Below are 22,902 nucleotides of genomic sequence, written 5' to 3' on the forward strand. Positions count from 1 at the left end.
AAAGAACATTGCAAACTCAACACCCAAAGAACAAATAATCCAATCAAGAAATGGGCAGAGGACATGAACAGACATTTCTGCAAAGAAGACATCCAGATGGCCAACAGACACATGAAAAAGTGCTCCATATCACTCGGCATCAGGGAAATACAAATCAAAACCACAATGAGATATCACCTCACACCAGTCAGAATGGCTAAAATCAGTAAGTCAGGAAATGACAGATGCTGGCGAGGATGCGGAGAAAGGGGAACCCTCCTACACTGTTGGTGGGAATGCAAGCTGGTGCAACCACTCTGGAAAACAGCATGGAGGTTCCTCAAAATGTTGAAAATAGAACTGCCCTATGACCCAGCAATTGCACTACTGGGTATTTACCCTAAAGATACAAACATAGTGATCCGAAGGGGCACGTGCACCTGAATGTTTATAGCAGCAATGTCCACAATAGCCAAACTATGGAAAGAACCTAGATGTCCATCAACAGATGAATGGATAAAGAACAGGTGGTATATATACACAATGGAATACTATGCAGCCATCAAAAGAAATGAAATCTTGCCATTTGCGACAACATGGATGGAACTAGAGCGTATCATGCTTAGCGAAATAAGTCAAGCAGAGAACGACAACTATTGTATGATCTCCCTGATATGAGGAAGTGGTGATGCAACATGGGGGCTTAAGTGGGTAGGAGAAGAATAAATGAAACAAGATGGGATTGGGAGGGAGACAAACCATAAGTGACTCTTAATCTCACAAAACAAACTGAGGGTTGCTGGGGGGAGGGGGGTTGGGAGAAGGGGGGTGGGGTTATGGACATTGGGGAGGGTATGTGCTTTGGTGAGTGCTGTGAAGTGTGTAAACCTGGCGATTCACAGACCTGTACCCCTGGGGATAAAAATATATGTTTATAAAAAATAAAAAAATTTAAAAAAACGTTTAACTTTGATATATTTTTGTCTTGTTTTTTTGTTACATTTCCTTTTTTTTTTTTAAGTTTCTTTCAGCATAACAGAATTCATTGTTTTTGCACCACACCCAGTGCTCCATGCAATGCGTGCCTTTCATAATACCCACCACATGGCTCCCCCAGCCTCCCACCCCCCACCTCTTCAAAACCCTCAGGTTGTTTTTCAGAGTCCACAGTCTCTCATGGTTCATCTCCCTCTCCAATTTCCTCCAACTCCCTTCTCTCCATCTCCCCATGTCCTCCGTGTTATTTGTTATGCTCCACAAATAAGTGAAACCATATGATAATTGACTCTCTCTGTTGACTTATTTCACTCAGCATAATCTCTTCCAGTCCCGTCCATGTTGCTACAAAAGTTGAGTATTCATCCTTTCTGATGGAGGCATAATACTCCATAGTGTATATGGACCACATCTTCCTTATCCATTCGTCCATTGAAGGGCATCTTGATTCTTTCCATAGTTTGGCGACCGTGGCCATTGCTGCTATAAACATTGGGGTACAGATGGCCCATCTTTTCAATACATCTGTATCTTTGGGGTAAATACCCAGTAGTGCAATTGCAGGGTCATAGGGAAGTTCTATTTTTAATTTCTTGAGGAATCTCCACACTGTTCTCCAAAGTGGCTGCACCAATTTGCATTCCCACCAACAGTGTAAGAGGGTTCCCCTTTCTCCACATCCTCTCCAACACACGTTGTTTCCTGTTTGCTAATTTTGTTGTAAGGTGATATCTCAATGTGGTTTTAATTTTTATCTCCCAAATGGTTAGTGATGAACACTTTTTCATGTGTCTGATATCCATTTGTATGTCTTCATTGGAGAAGTGTCTGTTCATATCTTCTGCTCATTTTTTGATATGATTATCTGTTTTGCATGTTTTGAGTTTGAGAAGTTCTTTATAGATCCTGGATATCAACCTTTTGTCTGTACTGTCATTTGCAAATATCTTCTCCCATTCCATGGGTTGCCTCTTTATTTTGTTGACTGTTTCCTTTGCTGTGCAGAAGCTTTTGATCTTGATGAAGTCCCAAAAGTTCATTTTCATTTTTGTTTCCTTTGCCTTTGGGGAAATATCTTGAAAGAAGTTGCTGTGGCTGATATCAAAGAGGTTACTGCCTATGTTCTCCTCTAGGATTCTGATGGATTCCTGTCTCACATTGAGGTCTTTTTTTAAAAAAATATTTTATTTATTTATTTGACAGAGAGATCACAAGTAGCCAGAGAGGCAGGCAGAGAGAGAGGAAGAGAAGCAGGCCCCCTGCCAAGCAGAGAGCCAGATGTGGGGCTTGATCCCAGGACCCTGGGATCATGACCTGAGCTGAAGGCAGAGGATTTAACCCACTGAGCCACCCAGGTGCCCCTCACATTGAGGTCCTTTATCCATTTCAAGTTTATCATTGTCTACGGTGTAAGATAATGGTCAAGTTTCATTCTTCTACATATAGCTGTCCAATTTTCCAAGCACCATTTATTGAAGAGACTGTCTTCTTTCCACTGTATTTTTTTTCTGCTTTGTCTTAGATTATTTGACCATAGAATTGAGGGTCCATATCTGGGCTATCTACTCTGTTCCACTGGTCTATGTGTCTCTCTTCATGCCAGTACCATGCTGTCTTGGTGATCACAGCTTTGTAGTAAAGCTTGAAATCAGGTAGCGTGATGCCCCCAGTTTTATTTTTGTTTTTCAACATTTCCTTAGCAATTCAGGGGCTCTTCTGATTCCATACAAATTTTAGGATTATTTGCTCCAGCTCTTTGAAATATACTGATGGAATTTTGATCAGAATAGCATTAAAAGTATAGATTGCTCAAGGCAGTATAGACATTTTAATAATGTTTATTCTTCCTATCCAAGAGCATGGAATAATCCAAGACACAAAAACCATCTTGTGTCTTCAGTTTCTTTCATGAGTGTTCTGTAGTTCCTCGAGTACAGATCCTTTACCTCTCTGGTTAGGTTTATTCCCAGATATCTTATGGTTCTTGGTGCTATAGTAAATGGAAATGATTCTCTAATTTCCCTTTTTGTATTTTCATTGTTAATGTATAAGAAAGCCACTGATTTCTGTACATTGACTTTGTATCCCGCCACGTTACTGAATTGCTGTGTGAGTTCTAGTAGTTTGGGGGTGAAGTCTTTTGGGCTTTCCATATAAAGTATCATGGAATCTGCAAAGAGAGAGAGTTTGACTTCTTCGTTGCCAATTTGGATACCTTTTATTTCTCTTTGTTGTCTGATTGCTGTTGCTAGGACTTCTAATACTATGTTGAACAAGAGTGGTGAGAGTGGGCATCCTTGTCGTGTTCCTGATCTCAAAGGGAAGGCTGCAAGCTTTTTCCCATTGAGGATGATTATTTGCTGTGGGTCTTCCATAGATAGATTTGATGAAGTTCAGGAATGTTCCCTCTATCCCTATACTTTGAAGCGTTTTAATCAGGAACGGATGCTGGATTTTGTCAAATGCTTTTTCTGCATCAATTGAGAGGACCATATGGTTCTTCTCTCTTCTTATTTTTTCTATCACATCGATTGATTTGCGAATGTTGAACCATCCTTGTAGCTCAGGGATGAATTTCACCTGGTCATGGTGGATAATATTTTTAATATGCTGTTGGATCCTGTTTGCTAGGATCTTGTTGACAATCTTAGCATCCATATTCATCAGTGATATTGGTCTGAAATTCTCCTTTTTGGTAGGGCCTTTGCCTGGTTTGGGGATCAGGGTAATTCTGGCTTCATAGAAAGAGTCTGAAAATTTTCCTTCTGCTTCAATTTTTTGAAACAGCTCCAGGAGAATAGGTGTTATTTTTTCTTTGAAAGTTTGGTAGAACTCCCCAGGGAATCCATCAGATCCCAGGCTCTTGTTTTTTGGGAGGTTTTTGATCCCTGCTTCAAACTCGTTACTAGGTATGGGTCTATTCAGGTTGTCAATTTCTTCCTGGTTCAATTTTGGGAGTTTGTAGTTTTCCAGGAATGCATCCATTTCATCTAGATTGCTTATCTTATTGGCATATAACTGTTGATATTAACTTCTGATGATTGTTTCTATTTCCTTGGTGTTAGTTGTAATCTCTCCCTTTTCATTTATAATTTTATTAATTTGAGCTTTCTCTCTTTTCTTTTGGATTAGTGTGGCCAATGGTTTATCGATCTTATTCTTTTAAAAAACCAGCATCTAGTTTCATTGATATGTTCTACTGTATCTCTAGTTTCTACCTCATTGATCTCTGCTCTAATCTTGATTATTTCCCTTCTTATGTGTGGAGTTGGTTTAATTTGTTGTTGATTCTCCAGTTCTTTAAGGTGTAGAGACAGCTGGTATATTCTGGATTTTTCCATTTTTTTTTGAGGGAGGCATGGATGGCTATGTATTTCTCCCTTAGGACCGCCTTTGCTGTATCCCATATGTTTTGGATTGAAGTGTCTTCATTCTCATTGGTTTCCATGAATTGTTTAAGCTCTTCTTTGATCTCCTGGTTGATCCAAGCATTCTTAAGCAAGAACATCTTTAGCTTCCAGGTGTTTGAATTCCTTCCAAACTTTTCCTTGTAATTGAGCTCCAGTTTTAAAGCATTGTGATCTGAGAATATGCAGGGAATAATCTCAGTCTTTTGGTATCAGTTGAGTCCTGATTTGTGACCCGGTATGCGGTCTATTCTGGAGAAGGTTCCATGTGCACTTGAGAAGAATGAGTATTCAGTTGTTTTAGGGTGGAATATTCTATATATATCTATTAGGTCCATCTGGTCCAATGTGTCATTCAATGCTCTTGTTTATTGATTTTCTGCTTGGATGATCTATTACCTAGATAGGCATGTTAAGATCTCCTACTATTAATGTGTTCATATCAATATGACTCTTTATCTTGATTAATACTTTTCTTATGTAATTGGCTGCTCCCATATTGGGGGCATAGATATTTACAATTGTTAGATGGATAGTCTCTAAGAATTAAAGTGTCCTTCTGTATCTCTGACTACAGTAGTGTAGTGTCCTTCTGTATCTCTGACTATAGTCTTTAGTTTAAAATCTAATTTATCTGATATGAGAATCACTACCCTGGCCTTCTTTTGAGGCCCATTGGCATGAAAGATGCTTCTCCATCCCTTCACTTTAAGTCTGGGTTTATCAGTCTCTTGTAGACAACATATGGATGGGTCCTGTCATTTTATCCAATCTGCAGCCCTGTTTCATTTTATGGGTGCATTTAGGCCATTCACATTGAAAGTGATTATTGATACATTTTTATTGACATCGTGTTACTTTTGAAGTCTTTCTGTAGATTGTCTTTATATTTCTGTTCAATGCTATTCTTGGGATTTTTCCTCTTTTATAGACCCCCCCCCCTTAATATTTCCTGCAGTGTCAGCTTGGTGGTTGCCTACTCTTTTAAGCCTTGCCGGTCTTGGAAACTCTTTATCTCTCTATCCATTTTGAATGTCAGTCTTGCTGGATAAAGTATTCTTGGCTGCATGTTCTTCTCATTTAGTGCCCTGAATATATTTTTCCAGCCCTTTCTGGCTTGCCAGGTTTCTGTGGACAGGTCTGACATTATTCTGATGGGCTTTCCTCTGTACGAAAGGAGCTTCTTTGTCCTAGCTGCCTTCAAGAGGGCCTGTCTACAATTATAATTCCTCATTCTTACTGTCTTGAGGACTTTCGAGAATCTATAATCTTGGGGGGAGACTGTTCTGCCTCTAGTAAATGAACACTGGTTCCATTCGTAAGATTGGGAAAATTTTCATAGAGAATTTGTTCCACTATATCTTCTAGACTTTTCTTTCTCCTCCCCTTCAGGGATTTCAACAATTCTGACGTTGGAACATTTCATGGCATCATTTATTTCCCTAATTCTGTTTTTGTGGCTTCTAAGCTGTTTGTTTCAGGCTTCCTCCTGATCCTTTCTGTTTGTCCTCCAGATCACTAATTCTATCTTCTGTCTCAGTTACCCTAGCTTTTTGAGAATTTAGATTAGATTGGAACTCATTGAGAACATTGTGAACATTATCCCTGGTGGCTTTCAGTTCTGCCATAATCAATTCCATTTGGTCATTCATGGCTTTCTCCAACCTAGCTATTGCCTGGATAATTGTTACCCTGAATTCCCTTTCCAACATATTGTCTATGTCGATAGCCATTAGCTCTGTTGCAGAAGGCCCATCCTCTGAATTTTTTTCTGTTGTGCATTCCTCCTCCTAGTCATTTTGGTGAGAGATGGCTGAATGGATGGAGCTGGATGTATTGACCATGATGCAGTCAAGGTGCACCCTGGAATGCTTCTGCTCAATCAAGAGTCCCCACCCAAATGAAAGAAAAAAGAAAGAGAGAAAAAAGAAAAAAAGAGAGAGAGCGGGAAAAAAGAAAGATAAAAGAGAAGGTTCAGCCCAAATGGGCCCCAAGGTAAGATTTATGAAGTATACAAACAAAAACAGACAAACAAAAAGACTGCCCATTGGCATCTTCTGCCCCATAGAGATCCAGACATGTATAATTCTAATCTCAGGCTGATATCATGGGTGATCAGAGTTCTTTGGTAGGTAATCAGCTCACATTAAGGTACAGGTTGAAATGGTGCCTCCTCCTACTTCCCTGCCATCTTGTCTCCCCTAACTTTGAACACAATCTTTCATTCTTGAGATGAACCTGACTTGGTCATAAGGTAACATCTTTTTACGTATGGTTGGATTTGATTAACTTATACAGTATTCTGCTTTTATTGTAACACTTGTTTTGATATTAGAGTTTTGCTAGGCTCAGAAAAGTTGAGAAGTGCTACCTCCTCTTCTATTTTCTGAAAGAGTTTTTGTAAGATTGGTATTTTTTCAATCTTTTGACAAAATTCACCAGTAAAACCATCCAGACCTAGAAATTATTTTGTGGAAAGGGTTTAGATAACCCATTAAATTTCTTTGGTAGATAAGGTGATTCAAATTTCCTGCTTCATTTTATGTCAGTTTTGATTAGTTTTCTTTTTCAAGGTCCATTTCTTCTTAGTTTTTGAATTTTTCAGGTAAAATTTATTCATAATATTCTTTCATTATGATTTTAATGTCTGTAGGATCTCTAGTGACAACCTCATTCTGTGTTCATTTGTGTTCTTTTTTTCTTACTAATTAGACATTTATTGATTTTTTTCAAAGAACTAACTTTTGGATTTGTCATTTTACCTGTAATTTCTTCTCTCTGCTATGGATTATTCAGGAATGTGTTTAATTTCCAAATATTTTTGACATTTTAATAAATATCTTATTACCATTGTTTTCTCACTTAATTTCTTTGTAGTTCAAGAACATACTCTGTATGATTTCAGTTCTTTTAAATTTATTGAGATTTGTTTTATGGTCAAGGCATGTGGGCTATCTTGATGAAAGTATCAAGCACACTGGAAAAGAATGTTTTCCAGGATTTGGAGTATAAATAAAGGTTAAAATAATGCACATGTTTATTTATTTATTTATTTGGCCTATTAAAATGCTGAGAGAAAGAAGTTAAAATCCACAACTCTTTAAAATCTAGAAACCTTGCAACCAAACGGACCCATTTACCACTCCACTAGTTATGCCATTTATGCCATAATTGTCATATGTATTACATCTGTATGTGTATCAAGGGAATTAAGAGGAAAAACAGCTTAAAAAATATTCCGTAGATGCTGGTCATTCCATCCTTTCTATACTGTATATATTTCCTTCAGCCTAAAAAATTTCCTTTAGCGTTTCTTTCAGTGCAAGACTTCTGATGATAACGTTCCTTGGTTTACTTTTATTTGAAAATGTCTTTAGTTTGATTTTGTTTTTGAAGAATATTTTTTTTTTCTAATTTAATTGAGTGTTTATTATTGTTATTTGCTAAAATTGGCCAGCCTTATTGGATGGGGCCCTTCGAATTTAGGAGGACTGTATCACTTCTTCTGGGCATCTACCCTCCAGAAAGGAGAAGAGGAGCCGCATTACCAGGACAAGAACAATCACTGTGCATATCCACACACATTTTGGGACCTGTATCAACGTTCAACCAGAGAAACGAAGAGCGTACATTTACTTTTTGAGGCACAATGCCATCTCTCCAAAGATCTAAAAGACAAAGGTAACACTGGGTTCCTGGGAGAAAGGTGGCCGGGTTGCCAGGAGGAAGAGGTGGGAGGAAAAGGCGTCCCTGCGCAGTCTACTATGCACAGTGTGACTTTGAACCAAAGGTATTGCTCGTGAGCTGAAGAATATTTTTGATATATAATTTTTGGTTGAGAAGTCTTATTTTCAACACTTTAATGATGTTGTTCCCCTGCCTTCTAGATTCTATAATTTCTAATAAGAAGTTAGGGATATCTAACTGTTGCTCCCCTTTATGTGAATGTGTCATTTTTTCCTGGAAGCTTTCAAGATTTCCTCTTTATATTTGGGTTTCAACACTGTAACTATGGGGTTCACTGAGCTTGAATCTATAAATGTATGTATGTCTTTCAAGAAATTTGGGATATTTTTCAGCTGCTGTTTCTCTAAACATTTTTTTCACCCTCTCTCTCCTCTCATTTTAAAAATCCAGTTACAGCGTGGCTTGGGTTTTTGGCTATTGACCAACCATTCTCTGAAATTCTGTTCATTACAAAGTTATTTTATTGCTTTTTTAGACTAGACAATTTCTATTGGTCAATCTCAGACCCATAGACTCTTCTGTTTATTCTGTTCATAAGCCTATTTGGTAGTGTTTTTAAACTTAAGATATTATAATTGTTCTAGAATTTCCTGTTTGTTTCTCTGCTGGTTTCTTATCTTTTCATCTGTTATAGGCATCTTTACCTTACCTGAGTGGACATAATTATAGTAAGTGCTTTCAGGCTCCCTACTCAGCAGGGAGACCAATATGGGGCTCAACCCCTGAGCCAAAGGCAGACACTTAACCACCTGAGTCACCCAGATACCCCTATAATAGCTTCTTTAAAGTCTTCTGATAGTCCAACATCTGGGTCATATCAAGTTTGTTTATTGCCTTTTCTCTTGAAACTGAATCACATTTTCATGGCTATATGCTGAATAACTTAAAGTTGTATCCCAGAATTCATCATTCTAGGTTGCAGAGACTCTGATTACTGTAATATCACTCACAAGCCTTGGTATTTTAAGCAGACATGAACTTTGTTAAATGAAGATATCTGCCTCTTGGGGGGCAGTTCAAATTTCTGTGTAATTATTTTAGCCTTGAATGGTGATCTTATAACCTGCCTGTGCATGTGGGGTTAGGGAGTCTGTCAGAGATCTGGGCTGAGTTTATACACACCAAGTTTGTGGTTCTCTGTTTCTGGCTCTCTCCTTGTTTGGATTCTTTCTACACTTTCCAGAACTTATAGTTTCTCCAAACTCTGTTTTCTGGTGTTTGACCCAATAAGAATACATATTTTCATTTGGAGGGTCAGCCTCCACATGGGGCACTGACCATCTCCTACCTCAGCCTGCTTTCAAGCAAGTATGTAATAATAAGAAATTCAGCACATCAGAATCTGTTTGCCTTAAATCACTCTCCAGAGTGTTTGGGCAGTTATTTGTATTTTGTTCAGAATTTATAGCTATCTGTCAGAGGGTACTGTGTTAAGAGTTTATTCAAATATACTAAAGTGTATTCCTCTCATCTCAATTTTGGAAGGTAAGTCACTGAATATATAATTGTTATAGGTTTTGTTTTGTTTTTCTTTCTGCACTTTACCATTCCTTTATCTTCTAGTCTCCATAGCTTTAGCTGAGAAGTCATTGATGTTGTGTCGTTGTTCCCCTGAATGTAACATGGTCTTCTCTGGTGCTTTCAAGATTTTTTTGTTATCATCTTTTAGCAGTTAGACTATGATGTGTCTTGGAGTGGTTTTATTTGTACTTATCATGCTTAGGATTACTTAGACTTGTCCAGTTTATTCATGTTTTCCACATTTTGGAAGTTTTGTCTCCAATTAAAAAAAAAATTGTCTCCTCTTCTTCCAGGACTCCAGTTTTATGTATTTTGAAATATTTGAAATCATCCCATAAGTCTCTGAGGCTTTACTTTTTTCCAATCCTTTTTTTCTTTCTTTTCTTTGAATTGGGTAATTTTTATTAGCCTATATTCAAGTTCAATGATTCTTCTGCTCTCCCCACTCTGCTGTGTACAGTACATTTAGTATAGGTTTTGTTGTACATTTCAGTTTTTGAATTTTCCTTTTGAATTTTTAATATCTTCATTTTTCTATTGAGATTCCCTATTAATTTCATTAATACTATATTTTCTTTTCTTTGTATACATTTATAGTAGCTGTTTTGAATTCTGCTAAATACAACATCTGGACTGAATAAAAAAATTTTAAAGATTTTATTTATTTGAGAGAGAAAGACAGTGAGAGAGGGAATACAAACAGAGGGAGTGGGGGAGGGAGAAGCAGGCTTCCCACTGAGCAGGGAGCCTGATACGGTGATTAATCCCAGGGTCCTGGGATCATGACCTGAGCCAAAGACATATGCTTAACTGACTGAGCCACACAGGCATCCCTCCAAATGTAGTTTTAATCTGAATTTCTCTTATCATTAGTGAAGTTAAATTTCTTTTCATATTTCAGGTCTATTCTTTTATCTTTGTCAATAGTTCTTATCTTTTGCCTATTTTTCTGCCAGGTTTTTGGTCATGTCTTTTACCTGAATTTTTAAAATTCATCTATATTTTAGAACATCAGCCCTTTGTGTGATATATTGTACAGATACTTCCCAGTTTCTCATTTGTCCTTTTGCTTATGGTCCTTCTTGGTAATGCATTTTAAAAAATAAATTTCTATGTAGCCAAGCTGAGCAATCTTTTATTGCCTCTGGATTTTGAATCATAGTTTAAAAACCTTTTTCTGTACTCATGTTATAGAGGAATTCACTCCTAATTTATTCTAGTTCTTATATGTTTTCATTTTTTCACATTTAGGACTTGGATCTATTTGGGGTTTATTCTTATATGTAGTTTGAAACATGGATCTATTTTTATTGTTTTCCAATGGCCATTAATCATCTCAGCCTCAGTTATTAAAAAGTTCCAGTGACTTGAGATGCTATCTTTATAATACACTAAATTCCCCCCACCCCTGACATGTGTCTGCTTTGGATTTGATTTTATTTGGATTTTATCCTATTCCATCAGTCTGTCCTTTCTTGTGCTAGCACCACATAAGCATAAAGATGTTAGTGTTTTATAAACTAGCATGAGTCCCTCTCCTCCCAGCTTTTCTTTTTCAGTATTTTCTAATTTCTCTTACATGTTTATTTTTACATATGAAGTTTACTATCAACTTTTTAAACTCCATAAAATATTTGCTGTTACTTTTATTGGGAGTGTGTTACTTTAATAAATGAACTCCAGAAGAACCAACATCTTCATGACATTAAGCCATCCTATCTAAAACCAAGAGATGTCTACATCTACTTTTGTGTCTTTCAGGAGTGTTTTAAGGTTTTCCTTACATTGTTTTTGCACATTTTTAAAGTTTATTTCAGGTATGGTTGATCAGTATTTGTGGATTCCATATTTGAGAATTCACCTACTCAAAATTTATTTGTAATTCCAAAATCAATAGTCAGTCTACATTTTGTAAACATGCATATGTTCAAAGTGGTGAAAAATGAGTCACCCAGCTGCCTTGTTTCAGCTCTCCTACTCTAAAGTAGTGTCCTTTTAATAGTATATTTTAATGTCTACTTTTCCACATTTTTGTGCTTACTGTTGGGTGATCTTGCTGTTTAAAATGGTCCCTAAGTGTAGTGTTGAAGTGCTATCTGGTATTCCTAAGTGCAAGAAAAAAATATGGGCGTTACACAATCTTAAGGCATTAAGTATAGTGCTTTCGACTGAGAGTTCTATGTTCACACATATTAAATAAGGTGTCCTTAAACAGACACACAAAAGGAGGTTATATACTGATCAGGTAGTGAAAATGATGTGATCAGAGGCCTGCATGAACTTGACCTTGTATTTCACTAGGGGCAACAATTCAGTATTTGCTAACTTCAGTGTTACAGATGCCCTTACAGAACATAAGTACCATGAATAATGAAAATCAACTATATTTTATTTCCTTTTTTGCAATTGTAAATGAGGTTTCCTCTATCAATATATCTTCGAATTGATCATTATTGAGTATACAAATGCTACTGATTTCTGAATGTTAAATTTCTATTCTGCCATCTCACTGAGCTCTTACATTGTTTGAATTACTGCTATCACTGATTCTCTCCAGTTTTCAGGTATGTTCTTTTATCATGTGCAAATATAATTTTACTTCTATTTTTTCAACTTTATTCCCCCAATTAATTTTACTTTTCCCCCACTTTTGGGCAGTTTTTCCATCTATGTGGAACTGCTTTGAATTGGTAATAGACTAGGTCATTGATCCATAGACTCCTGGAGTTGAAAAGCACTCAGAGGTAATGTCCATCACTTGATGGCTTTTTTTTGGGTATCACTGAAGTGGTCATCCAGTCTCTTGAACATCTGCTCCATTTCTTCTAGTAAGAGCATTTTTCTTGGGGCACCTGGGTGGCTCAGTGGGTTAAAGCATCTGCCTGGATTGTTTCTGTGTATAGCTCTCTCCTTTCTAGCCCTCTATTCTGTAGAATCCAGCTGCCATGATCCCAGGGTCCTAGGGTCGAGCCCTGCATCAGGCTCTCTGCTCAGCAGGGAGCCTATTTCCCCCTCCCTCTCTGCCTGTCTCTCTGCCTACTTGTGATCTCTGTCTGTCAAATAAATAAATAAAATATTTTAAAAAAAGAGCATTTCTCTTTCAGAGAGTAACTTTGTACCCATTCCACATTTCTTGTATGGCTGTCAAGCACTCCATCCTGGCCCCACTGCTGGCTTATGACCCAGGCCAAATATATGGGTGGGGGGCATAAAATCTGGATACATAACTATTATTATTTTTTGACAAACTGAACCCCATTTATTACTACTTCTGGCATATGCTAACAGTGTAGATTTATGCAGTAAAAATCAAACACACAAATCACCCGAGGCCATGAATACAGATGTATGTGCAGGGATGGGAATGCATTAATGCACCACTGCCATTACTCTATACAGCCAACTGTCTTTAAAAGAGATTTAAATAATAAAAAAAAAAAGCCTTATGTATACCAACATAGTAACCATTTCTGGTATTCTTCATCATCTGTGCTATTTCTGAGTTAGTTTCACCTCATTATGGGTCTTATTTCCTTGCTTCTTTGTATGCCTGGTAATTTTTGGTTGAATGCTAGACACTGTAAACTTTACTTTATTGGGTGGTCTTTTTTTTTAATCCCCACAAATATTCTTGAGCTTTGTTTTGGGACACAGGTTACTTGGAAACAGTTCAATTCTTTTAGGGCTTGCTTTGAAGCCTTATTATGTGTGACCAGAGAAGCATTTAGCCTCAGGCCAGTTTTGTTCTACAATTGAAGCAAACTTCTTCTGAGTACTCCACCTGAGACCTCTTGAATATAGATACTGGTTTTCTACCCTGACTGGAAGAAACAGATATTTCCAGCCCTGTGTGAGCTGTATGGATTGTTCCCTCTAACCTTTTTGAAAAGTTCTTTCTCCAGCCTTGATTAATTTCCTCACAGCCACACATTGATCAGTAGAGATGAAAGCTTAAGGGGGCTTATCTACATATATCTGGAGTTGTTTCTGTGTGTAGCTCTCTCCTTTCTAGCCCTCTATTCTGTAGAATCCAGCTGCCTTGATCTTCTCAGAATCCTAGTTTCATCTCCTCCATTCCCAGAAGGTACCAGGCTCTGTCTAAGTTCCTGCTCCCTTTGCGTCAGCATGGAAACTGACTCCGGGAAGTAAGCTGTGCACTCACAGGGCTTAGCTCACTTGTTTCTCAGAGATCACTGTACTTTATTGCCTATGTCCAGTGTTTTGGAAACTGTGGTTGCCTACATTCTATCTAGTGTTTTAACTGTCTCAAGCAGGGGTTTGGGAATGAAATCAGATTCCTCTTATTCCATACCAGCTGGAAGTAGAAAAACACTGTTCTTATTGTGATTTCCCCTAGCACACTGAACTGGGCATTATCGATAAAGTACAACACACTGTACATACCACTCAAGGTCACTGAGAATAGTATGCATTGTCATGTAATATCAACATGGTTTTCTTAGGTATATTTGTCCTGTAGTTCTTCACTCCCTGCCTCTCATTGCCTATAAACCAAACAACAGTGATTGGTCCAAAAATAAAGTGGATATGAAGAAGAATAGAGAAGGTCCAAATGTCTGATAGTATCTCTCTGAAGCCTGGCATATCGTCAACACTCAATTGCTTGGAATGCAGGCAGACTTACATGAAGGCTTGCATGCATGCAGACATGAATGTGACTTGATGGTTTCTTCCCTACCCCACCAGTTCTCTACTGCACAGACCAAACCCAGATGAGTATTCCAAAGCTTTCCTGCCTATGAGAAACTTCTGGGCTCTGGGGGGGGGGTGGCAACAAGCCTCCCCAAACACTCTCTCACACCTTATTCTGGATCATTTCCTCACTTTTCAATTACTTCCTTGCTATATTACTACTTTTACCCTGATGATATCTCTTTTTCTTTCATATTTTTAGAGGTAGAGTTCTCTTTCAATTTCTTTGAAAAGAAGACACCCTAGATTTCACTTACGTAAACACCATTTTTAGTTAGGTAGCAAGTTTGCTGATACTCTAAAATCTATCTTTCCCATTTGCAAAAAGCATCCAATATTTTTCTCATTAATAGTCTGTATTATTATATAGCCCTGGGGCTGTTACTGACTAAAGAGAGAGAATTTGAGAGAGCTATTTCATCTTTGAAATTATTGAAGCTAATTTTACTAATTTATTAAGAATAAAAAGAAGTGAATACTTTCATATCATTGCTAAAATGTGTTCAAAGAAAACAGTAATAAATAAACAATACAATAGTTTTGAAATGTTTCCAACGTAAGAGTTTTTATTCTGGTTCTGCGCTCAATTAGAGGTACCTACAACAGACTACAAACAAAAATAATTAGGAAAGCCTCAATAAAATGGCCAGAAATCAATAATTTTTTCAGATCTCAGACAAGTTACTAGGTCTTAATTTAAGTCTTAACATTAAGTGATAAAATACCTAATTCAGATGAGATAATTTAAAACAAGACTGTAGGGTTGGATTATAACTACCTTAACTTCCGAAAAAAGGAGCTGAAAATCTATGATGATAATCTGCCAGATTAAATTTCTGGGTATGTAGAATTTATCAAAATATTGAGTATAATGTGGTAAGGGCGGGAAAATAATAGGATAAAGAATGGTTAGAAAAATCCAGAACAAATAAGCGCAAACAGACTGGAGATCCAGGTGGAGGATAACAGGCAAGTGTATCTGTTTTACAAACAGGGTAGGAATGGGTAGAATGAAGGGCGGCCTTACCTCAGTCGAGGGGCTAGTTCCACCATGATGAGTGGCTGAGGTCTGGGAAGCCCTGGAAGAATGCTGGCTCTCTTAAACATAGTTGCCACTAGACTGCTTTACGGTTTCTCAGCAATGGTCCTCAACCCTTTGCTGCTGTGGGTGGTTCTAGGAGGGAAGGGCAGGACTGCTTGAGGTGGAAGGATCGCAGGATGGCATAGCTGGCTGACTCCTAGACCCCAGGCTGAGAACCTTCTCTGAGGAGGTGGAGGTCAGCATTATTTAAGGGTGTTAGAGTTTTTGCTGTACTGGGAACTAAACTGGCCTGGAAACTGGGGAGCGATCTCAAGGGCACTATTCTTGAGAGAAGTTTCAGGGTGTTCCGGAAATAGGCGATGTCGTCCCCCTCCCACCTTGGGCTTGGGGTATTTCTTGGGGTTGGACTCTTGGGACCTGATGCCATGAGAAGAGTCATCTGAATCCGAAGACACCATCTCCTGGAGAGGCAGCCTCTTGGCAGGTTTCTTTTTCTTCTTTCTAGGATTCTCCTGTCTTAGCTCTTGTAAATCCCCAGTGTCAGTTTCTTTGAGTGGACATATTAAGAAAGTAGAGTTCTTCGTTTTCACATTCTCCCTACAGAGAGAGAGAGAGAGAGAGAGAGAGAGAGAGAGCAGTGTTACCCTGGTTGGCTGCTGTGTCTACAGAGATGTTCAAGCCAGCCCTGTGGTGTTTCTCAGCTCTTTGTCCTGTGGCCTTCTACCTACGGAATGGAGTTGCAGAAGTCCAATGGGTCCTGATGGTCTGGGCTGGGCTTTATTCCATGCAGTTCATTTCCACAGATCTTGATGTCTGGGAGCCTCATGTGGTATGGAGAACTAATGTCATTTGAGCCCTGTTCTGACCGAGTCAGTGAGTGAAGCAATAATTCCTGACCAAGAAGTCCCTTGACATGCCTCAGAATTGACATGTGTCCACCCCAGGATGATAAGCTTGGTCACATCATAGTGCAGTTCATTCCTGACATACTGAACTGGAGCTTTTACAGTAGAGACGCCCTTCTACACTTAGTTTTTCCTAATTACCGTACAGTGTACCATCAGAAAAAAGTCCCCCAAATAAAAAAATGACAGGATTTTTAATTTAATTGACATTGGATATGAATCGGAAGTCACAGAGCCAATTTAACCATTTAGAAAATTTATAAAATATAGTGTACATAATCAACTAATATTTGACAATGGTGTCAAGAATACTCAATGGGGAAATGACAATCTTCAATAAACTGGAAAAACTGGAAATCCACATGCTCCTATCTTACACTCACAGAAATTGACATGAAATGGACTTAGTAAGAACTGAAACCATGGGACGCATGGGTGGCTCAGTGGGTTAAGCCTCTGCCTTCAGCTCGGGTCATGATCTCAGGGTCCTGAAATCAAGTCTTGCATGGGGCTCTCTGCTCGGTTGGGAGCCTGCTTCCCCTCTCTTTGCTTGCCTGTCTCTCTGCCTACTTGTGATTTCTCTCTCTCTGTCAAATAAGTAAATAAAAATCTTTAAAAATAAAAATTAAAAAAAAGAAATGAAACCATAATACTCCTAGAAGATAACACAGAGGAAAAACTCTTCTACACTGATTTTGGCAATGATATTTTAGATACAACACCAAAAGTACAAGCAACAAAAGCAAAAACGAATGGGGCTATATCAGACTAAAAATCCTCTGCCTAGCGAAAGAAACAAACAACAAAACAAAAAGGCAACCTAAGAAATGAGAGAAAAGGGGCGCCTGGGTGGCTCAGTGGTTTAAGCCTCTGCCTTCAGCTCAGGTCATGATCTCAGGGTCCTGGGATCGAGCCCCGCATCGGGCTCTCTGTTCAGCGGGGGAGCCTGCTTTCCCCTCTCTCTCTGCCTGCCTCTCTGCCTACTTGTGATCTCTCTCTATCAAATAAATAAATAAAAATCTTTAAAAAAAAAGAATTGAGAGAAAATATTTGCAAACAATGTATGAGATAATGGATTAATGGCCAAGCTATATATAGAACTCATACAACTTAATATCAATAATCCTGCAGAATTATCTCTTGCTAATTATGGAAAGAAAAAACAACCCAAGTAATCTGATTAAGTAATGGAAAAGGACCTGAAAAATTAAAAACAAAAAAAGACATACAGATGGTCAAAAGGTACATGAAAACATGCTCAATAACACTAACCAACAGGGTAATGCAAATCAAAATCACAAAGAGGTATCACCTCACACTTATTAGCATGGCTGTTGCCAAAATGATAACAAATGACAAGTATTGCTGAGGATGTGGAGAAAAGTGAGCTCTTACACACTGTTAATGGGAGTGTAAACTGGTACATTCACTATGTAAAACAGTACGGAAACTCCTCAAAAATTTAAAAATGGAGGGGGTGCCTGGGTGGCTCAATTGATTAGGCATTATACATATATAATTCATAAACAATGGATTATTATTATCTATAAAACAGGAAGGAAACCCTTCCATTTGTGACAAGGACAGACCTTGAGGGTATTATATTAAGTGAAATAGGTCAGAGAAAGACAAATACTGTGTGATCTCACTTATGTGTGTAATAGAAACAGAGAATAAAATGGTGGCCACGAGGGGCTATGGGGAGAGGGTGGGGGAAATGGGAAGATGTTGGTCAAAGGGTATTAAAAAAAAAAAGAAAATGTATTGATTAGTTTATTTATCCAGAACTGTTTTTTTCCAAGAAGGGATCTTGGGAATCATGACTTCATTCCAGCCGTCCCCTCATGGCACACCGTTTTGGGAACTTGCGTTTTTCAGGGCCTTCAGGATGAGTTAAAAACACCAGCTGCCTGGTGTTAAACCTTATTTTGTTCCCATAATCAGTATCTACACCTTGATTACCCAGGCTTCACTCTAAATAACTTTTGACCATTGCTGTTTCAAATCCTTTTAGAAATTACAAAGAAAAAATTAAGAATGGGAGATTTTTAGTTATTCCTAAAAAGAAAATTCCATCAATCTAATCCCTCTTCAAAGGATCAAGATTCACCATATGTGACACTTTTCAAGGACTGGCTCAATGACTCAAGAGGTAATTGAGGGATTAAAAAATGGCCTGCATGAGGATAGCTATTATCAAGGAAAAAAAAAAGCAAAACCAAAAAAGATGTTGGCAAGGACACTGAGAAACTGCAACCCTTGTGGACTGTTGGTGGAAATATGAAATGGTAAAGTTCCTGTGTAGAACAGCATGGCAATTCCCCAAAATAGTAAAAATTGGATTACTGTACAATCTAGCAACTCCATTTCTGTGTATGTATCCACAAGAAGGAAAGTACGGATTCAAACAGATATGGACACTCATGTTCACTGTGTTTTTACTCATAATAGCCAAAAGACGGAAGTAACATGACTGTCTATCAACAGGTGAATGGATAAATAAACTGGGGTATTTACATACAATAAAATATTATTCAGCCTTAAAAAGGGAGGAAATGCTGGCACACACTAGGATATGGATATACCTTGAAGACATCATGCTAAGTGAAAGGTCTGAGTCACAAAGGACAAATACTGTATGATTCCACTTAAATGATATAAAAGACTAGGCAAAATCAGAGAGACAGAAAGTAAAATGGTGGTTTCTCAGAGCAAGGGGTACAGAGGGAATGAGGAGTGTATGTTCAATGGGTACAGAGTTTCAGTTTGGGATGATGACAAAATTTGGGGGCGTTTCATGTGATGGTTGCACAATAATGTAAATATACTTAATGCCACTGAACTGTATACTTAAAAATGGTTAAAATGATAAGTTTTATGATAAAAAAATAAAACACAATAAAAAAATGGCCCAAGCAACAGCAGTAACATTGGAAAAAGCATCCCAGGAGGCCATAAACAAAATTATCTTGAAATAGGCCAGCACCTGTGTGGGTGTATAAGTTTGTGAGGTTGGGTTCTCAGAGACTCATCTTAAAATCACACAGCAAGGTTGTAACCAACTCCACTCCAGAAAACCTAAAATCTTACCTACCAGGGCACCTGGGTGGCTTAGCTGATTAAGCATCCAACTCTTCACTTTGGCTCCAGTCATGATCTCAGGGTCATCAGATCAAGACCCAATTTTGGCTCCATGCTCAGTGGGGAGTCTGCTTGAGATTCTCTCTCTCCCTTTCCCTTTGCCCCTCCCCCTGCTTACATACTCTCTCACTCAAATAAATAAATAAATCTTTAAAAAATAAAAACCTACCTACCACATTACCATCAACTCTTCCTCACATTATTCCTCCCTCCTGAGCAGATTAAGTTGATACGTTCTATTTCCTTTTCAGAGATGTTCTTTATTTCTCATGTATCGGGACTGGTTACAGTCCAGTCTACCACCTATAACCTCAGGAAGAAGAGCAACAGGAAGGAGGAATGGAAAGTAGAGAGTAAGGCACCCAAGATGAAGGCTGAAGAGAGGTTGACCTGCCTACCTGAAGGATACCAGGAAGATGACTGTGGAAAGAACCCAGGAAGAAGTACAGGAAAGCTTAAGAAGCAACATGTGTCTAGCCTTCAGTAGGGTACTAGTCACATAAATCATGTATCACCTGGATAATTACATTCTAAGTAGGCAATAATGAAATAAGAGATGTCCTGGTCATGCCAAAATGCAAGTAATATATTGTTAAGTGGGGAATAAGTCACAAACTATGTGTTACATTTTCCTACTGTTATTAAGGTTGTGAACACATAAAGATAGCTAGAAACCTTTCCATCAAACTGTTAATAGTTGCCTCAGGGAAAAGAATTCCAGTAGGATTGTCACTTACTCCCCATTAAAAATTTTTTTTAACTGTATCAAATGATAAGCGGAAACAAAAATTTTTATTTTGAGGAAAAATAATCAACATAGCAGAGAAAACACTGTGCATACTTTTGGCATAAGAATAAAAATAGGCATGCTGTCATGATCAGGATAAAAAGCAGACTAGGATTTTGATCAAGGAAAAGCCTTTACATCAAGTAAGCAGATGCTGTTCAGCTACCCCATTTTACTCTCCAGAATGACTGATGTCAACCAAGTTCAAGATATTCCACAAGGAAATGTCCCTTTGCAGGAGGGGAAAGAGGGTTAGTGTGAATCTGATGTGAGAGGTCTTATGCAATACCCCCCCACCATGCACCCTCATTCAGCTTGGCCCAAACCCACTCTGAGGAAAGGGGAAGGTGGCCATGTTCCTGACTCTAGCCAGGACGTTATGCATCAGGACACTTGGACAGGCCCTAAGAAATGGTTTTCTTTTGTCTTATGCCAAAACCAAGAAAAGTTCAGTGTCCTATTAATAATTTTAAGCTACAGGTTTAAATAGTGCGATAGACAGGTCAAAATGACATATGTGTATGTCAGAGAGTAGGGGTAAGATGAGGGAAGCCAGGCACTGTGCCTTCACTGGCTCTTCAGACGCTGCTGGCTCCACTCTGGGGAAGAAAGTGCTGAGCACCGACTCCACACTTTCCTTGGGTCAAAACCTACCTCATTTGCCTGATTAGTATCAGCTTATCAGCTTACTCTGTTCTCGGAGTTCTCTGCGGCCTCAGCTCTTTTCTGTGCTAAGTGTCTATCAGAAAGCTGGTCTTAGGACAGAAAAACCTGCTGTTTGAGAAAGACCACAAGGCCCCTGAGTTTTAACAATGGAAGGAGGAGAAAATGGAGAGACTGATACAAAAAGCTATTGCCATCCGAATTGTTACCACAGGCCCTCAGGGCTAACAAATCTCTGACTCTCAATGCTCTCTTATTCCCATACTGGGGCTCCAAAACACGTTTTTCTGAAAACAGGCAATGGCATTTGTCCCTTCAGAAGCTATGGGACACTCACAGGCAGGGTTTGCTGCTGATCTGCTTATTTTTCAGGACTTTGCTCCAGCCTAGGAAATGGGGCTCCTAATCTGACCAGAAAGGGACGAGAGAGCTAATGACATACTGAGGCTTAACAATTTCAGATGCATAGCTCCTTCTAAGGGAAAAATAGTCAGTGGTGACTGGGCAAGATTCTAGGAAGTGATTCATCTCATGTAATGTCAGAACCAGCGTGGGATCTTGAGGTTTCAATCAACCACTTAATATTCCTACTGTGGGGAAGATGATGTGAGACCACACTACATGGAGGACAGTGAGGAATGTTAAGCAATACAGAATTATGACTTTCTTTGGGACATATTCCTAAATCTAAGTGGCTTGCTGGAAAATGATTCAACTGTTCAGAGAGACAATGAGAGGCTAATATTCAGGAATTGGATAAAATGCATGGTCTCCCCTCCTAGAGACTCATACACAGCCATGTTCCCAAGGCCACACAGTTGCAAACACACATCAAGAGAACACTCCCTGCCTTCAGGATCTCAGTGCTCAGCAATCTCCTTCAGATGCCCCATGATTTTTTTGGAGCAGAGAAAAAGTTTAGTTCTATCTGGCTTTCCTGCTCACATTTAGAATGTTGTTATTTTTTTAAAGAACTCCAACTCCCTCAAAGTGACTCTTCTTAAGGAGGACACTCAGAAGTAATGTGCCCAAACCTTGTTCTGTCACGAGTGGAGGATGGATCCCAGCGATGGCTGGGGCGGGGCGGGGGGAGTGGAATACCCAGCCAGTTACATGGTGCCAAGTTCATGGATTGAGCTGTGGCCTGTTAGAAGCGCCCTGTCTGAGGAGTACCTAGTCCTCAGCCTGGACTCAACCAACCTCTCAGTGCATAACGGGAGTAATGCCTGGTAGAGCGCTTCCCTTCACTGGAGAAAACCAGAAGCCAGAGCATCAAACCCACCAGGAATGCTTCCCCTGCAACAGCCCCAGAAGAGGCCACAGCCTTCTGACAGGACCAGAATTCCAGGGGAGGAGTCAGGGAACAACTCTGCTGGGAATTCTCTGCCAGGCAAAGAGGGAGGATGCTAAGTGGGTGGGTGGGGGGGAATTCCTCCTGGTCTGCTTGCACTTTGGAATTAGGAGAAATTACATGCATATTCTCTAAACGGAGAAAGTTACAGTCAGGTTGGGGAATATCTCCCCAACTCAGAACAGATATCTCTATGCTATGAAGTGTACAAAAAAGCTCAGGGACATCACTGAAGGTAGGTAAGGCATGAGTAATCTTGCCCCTCCATCAGACACATTCTCAGAAGGCCACGTCCCTCAGCTGTGCTGCCAGGAAATGCACTCATCACATGGCAGAGGAGAGAAAATCAAACCAGTGAGAGCCTCCCTTGAGTTCATATTGTAAATACTGTGGTTCTAAAATTCTCCCCTTTAAAACTAGTTATTTGGAATTTAACAATATGGGTAACATATTAGATGATGAAGGACAAAAGTCCTCAAGAATCATTTAGGTGTCAAATTTTAAGCTGAAAATAAAACTAGGCATCAGCTTTGGCCATATTCAATCACTTTTTGAACCCTTTACCCTCTAAATACTTCCCTTCCTGTCTTTAACCATGTGTTGCCCTCAGTTAGGAACCAGAAGAGGGGCCTGGAAGATATAGCCTGCCA

At 38.9% G+C, this 22,902-nt stretch overlaps 1 protein-coding gene across 1 annotated transcript in view; it reads right to left on the reverse strand.

The window, feature by feature from the left end:
• Positions 1–14,901: 14,901 nt before the first annotated feature.
• VWA3B (von Willebrand factor A domain containing 3B) overlaps positions 14,902–22,902 on the reverse strand; it is a 234,686-nt gene continuing 226,685 nt past the window's right edge. The window contains exons 27-28 of the mRNA XM_082746748.1: positions 15,823–16,002; positions 14,902–15,537 (exon numbers count right to left, since the gene is read on the reverse strand). Coding sequence (XP_082602874.1) covers positions 15,489–15,537; positions 15,823–16,002 — 229 coding nt within the window. The 3' untranslated portion in view covers positions 14,902–15,488. The remainder of the gene's footprint in view (positions 15,538–15,822; positions 16,003–22,902) is intronic.

Source organism: Mustela nivalis, assembly GCF_964662115.1.
Source record: "Mustela nivalis genome assembly, chromosome: 8".
Classification (NCBI taxonomy): Eukaryota; Metazoa; Chordata; class Mammalia; order Carnivora; family Mustelidae; genus Mustela; species Mustela nivalis.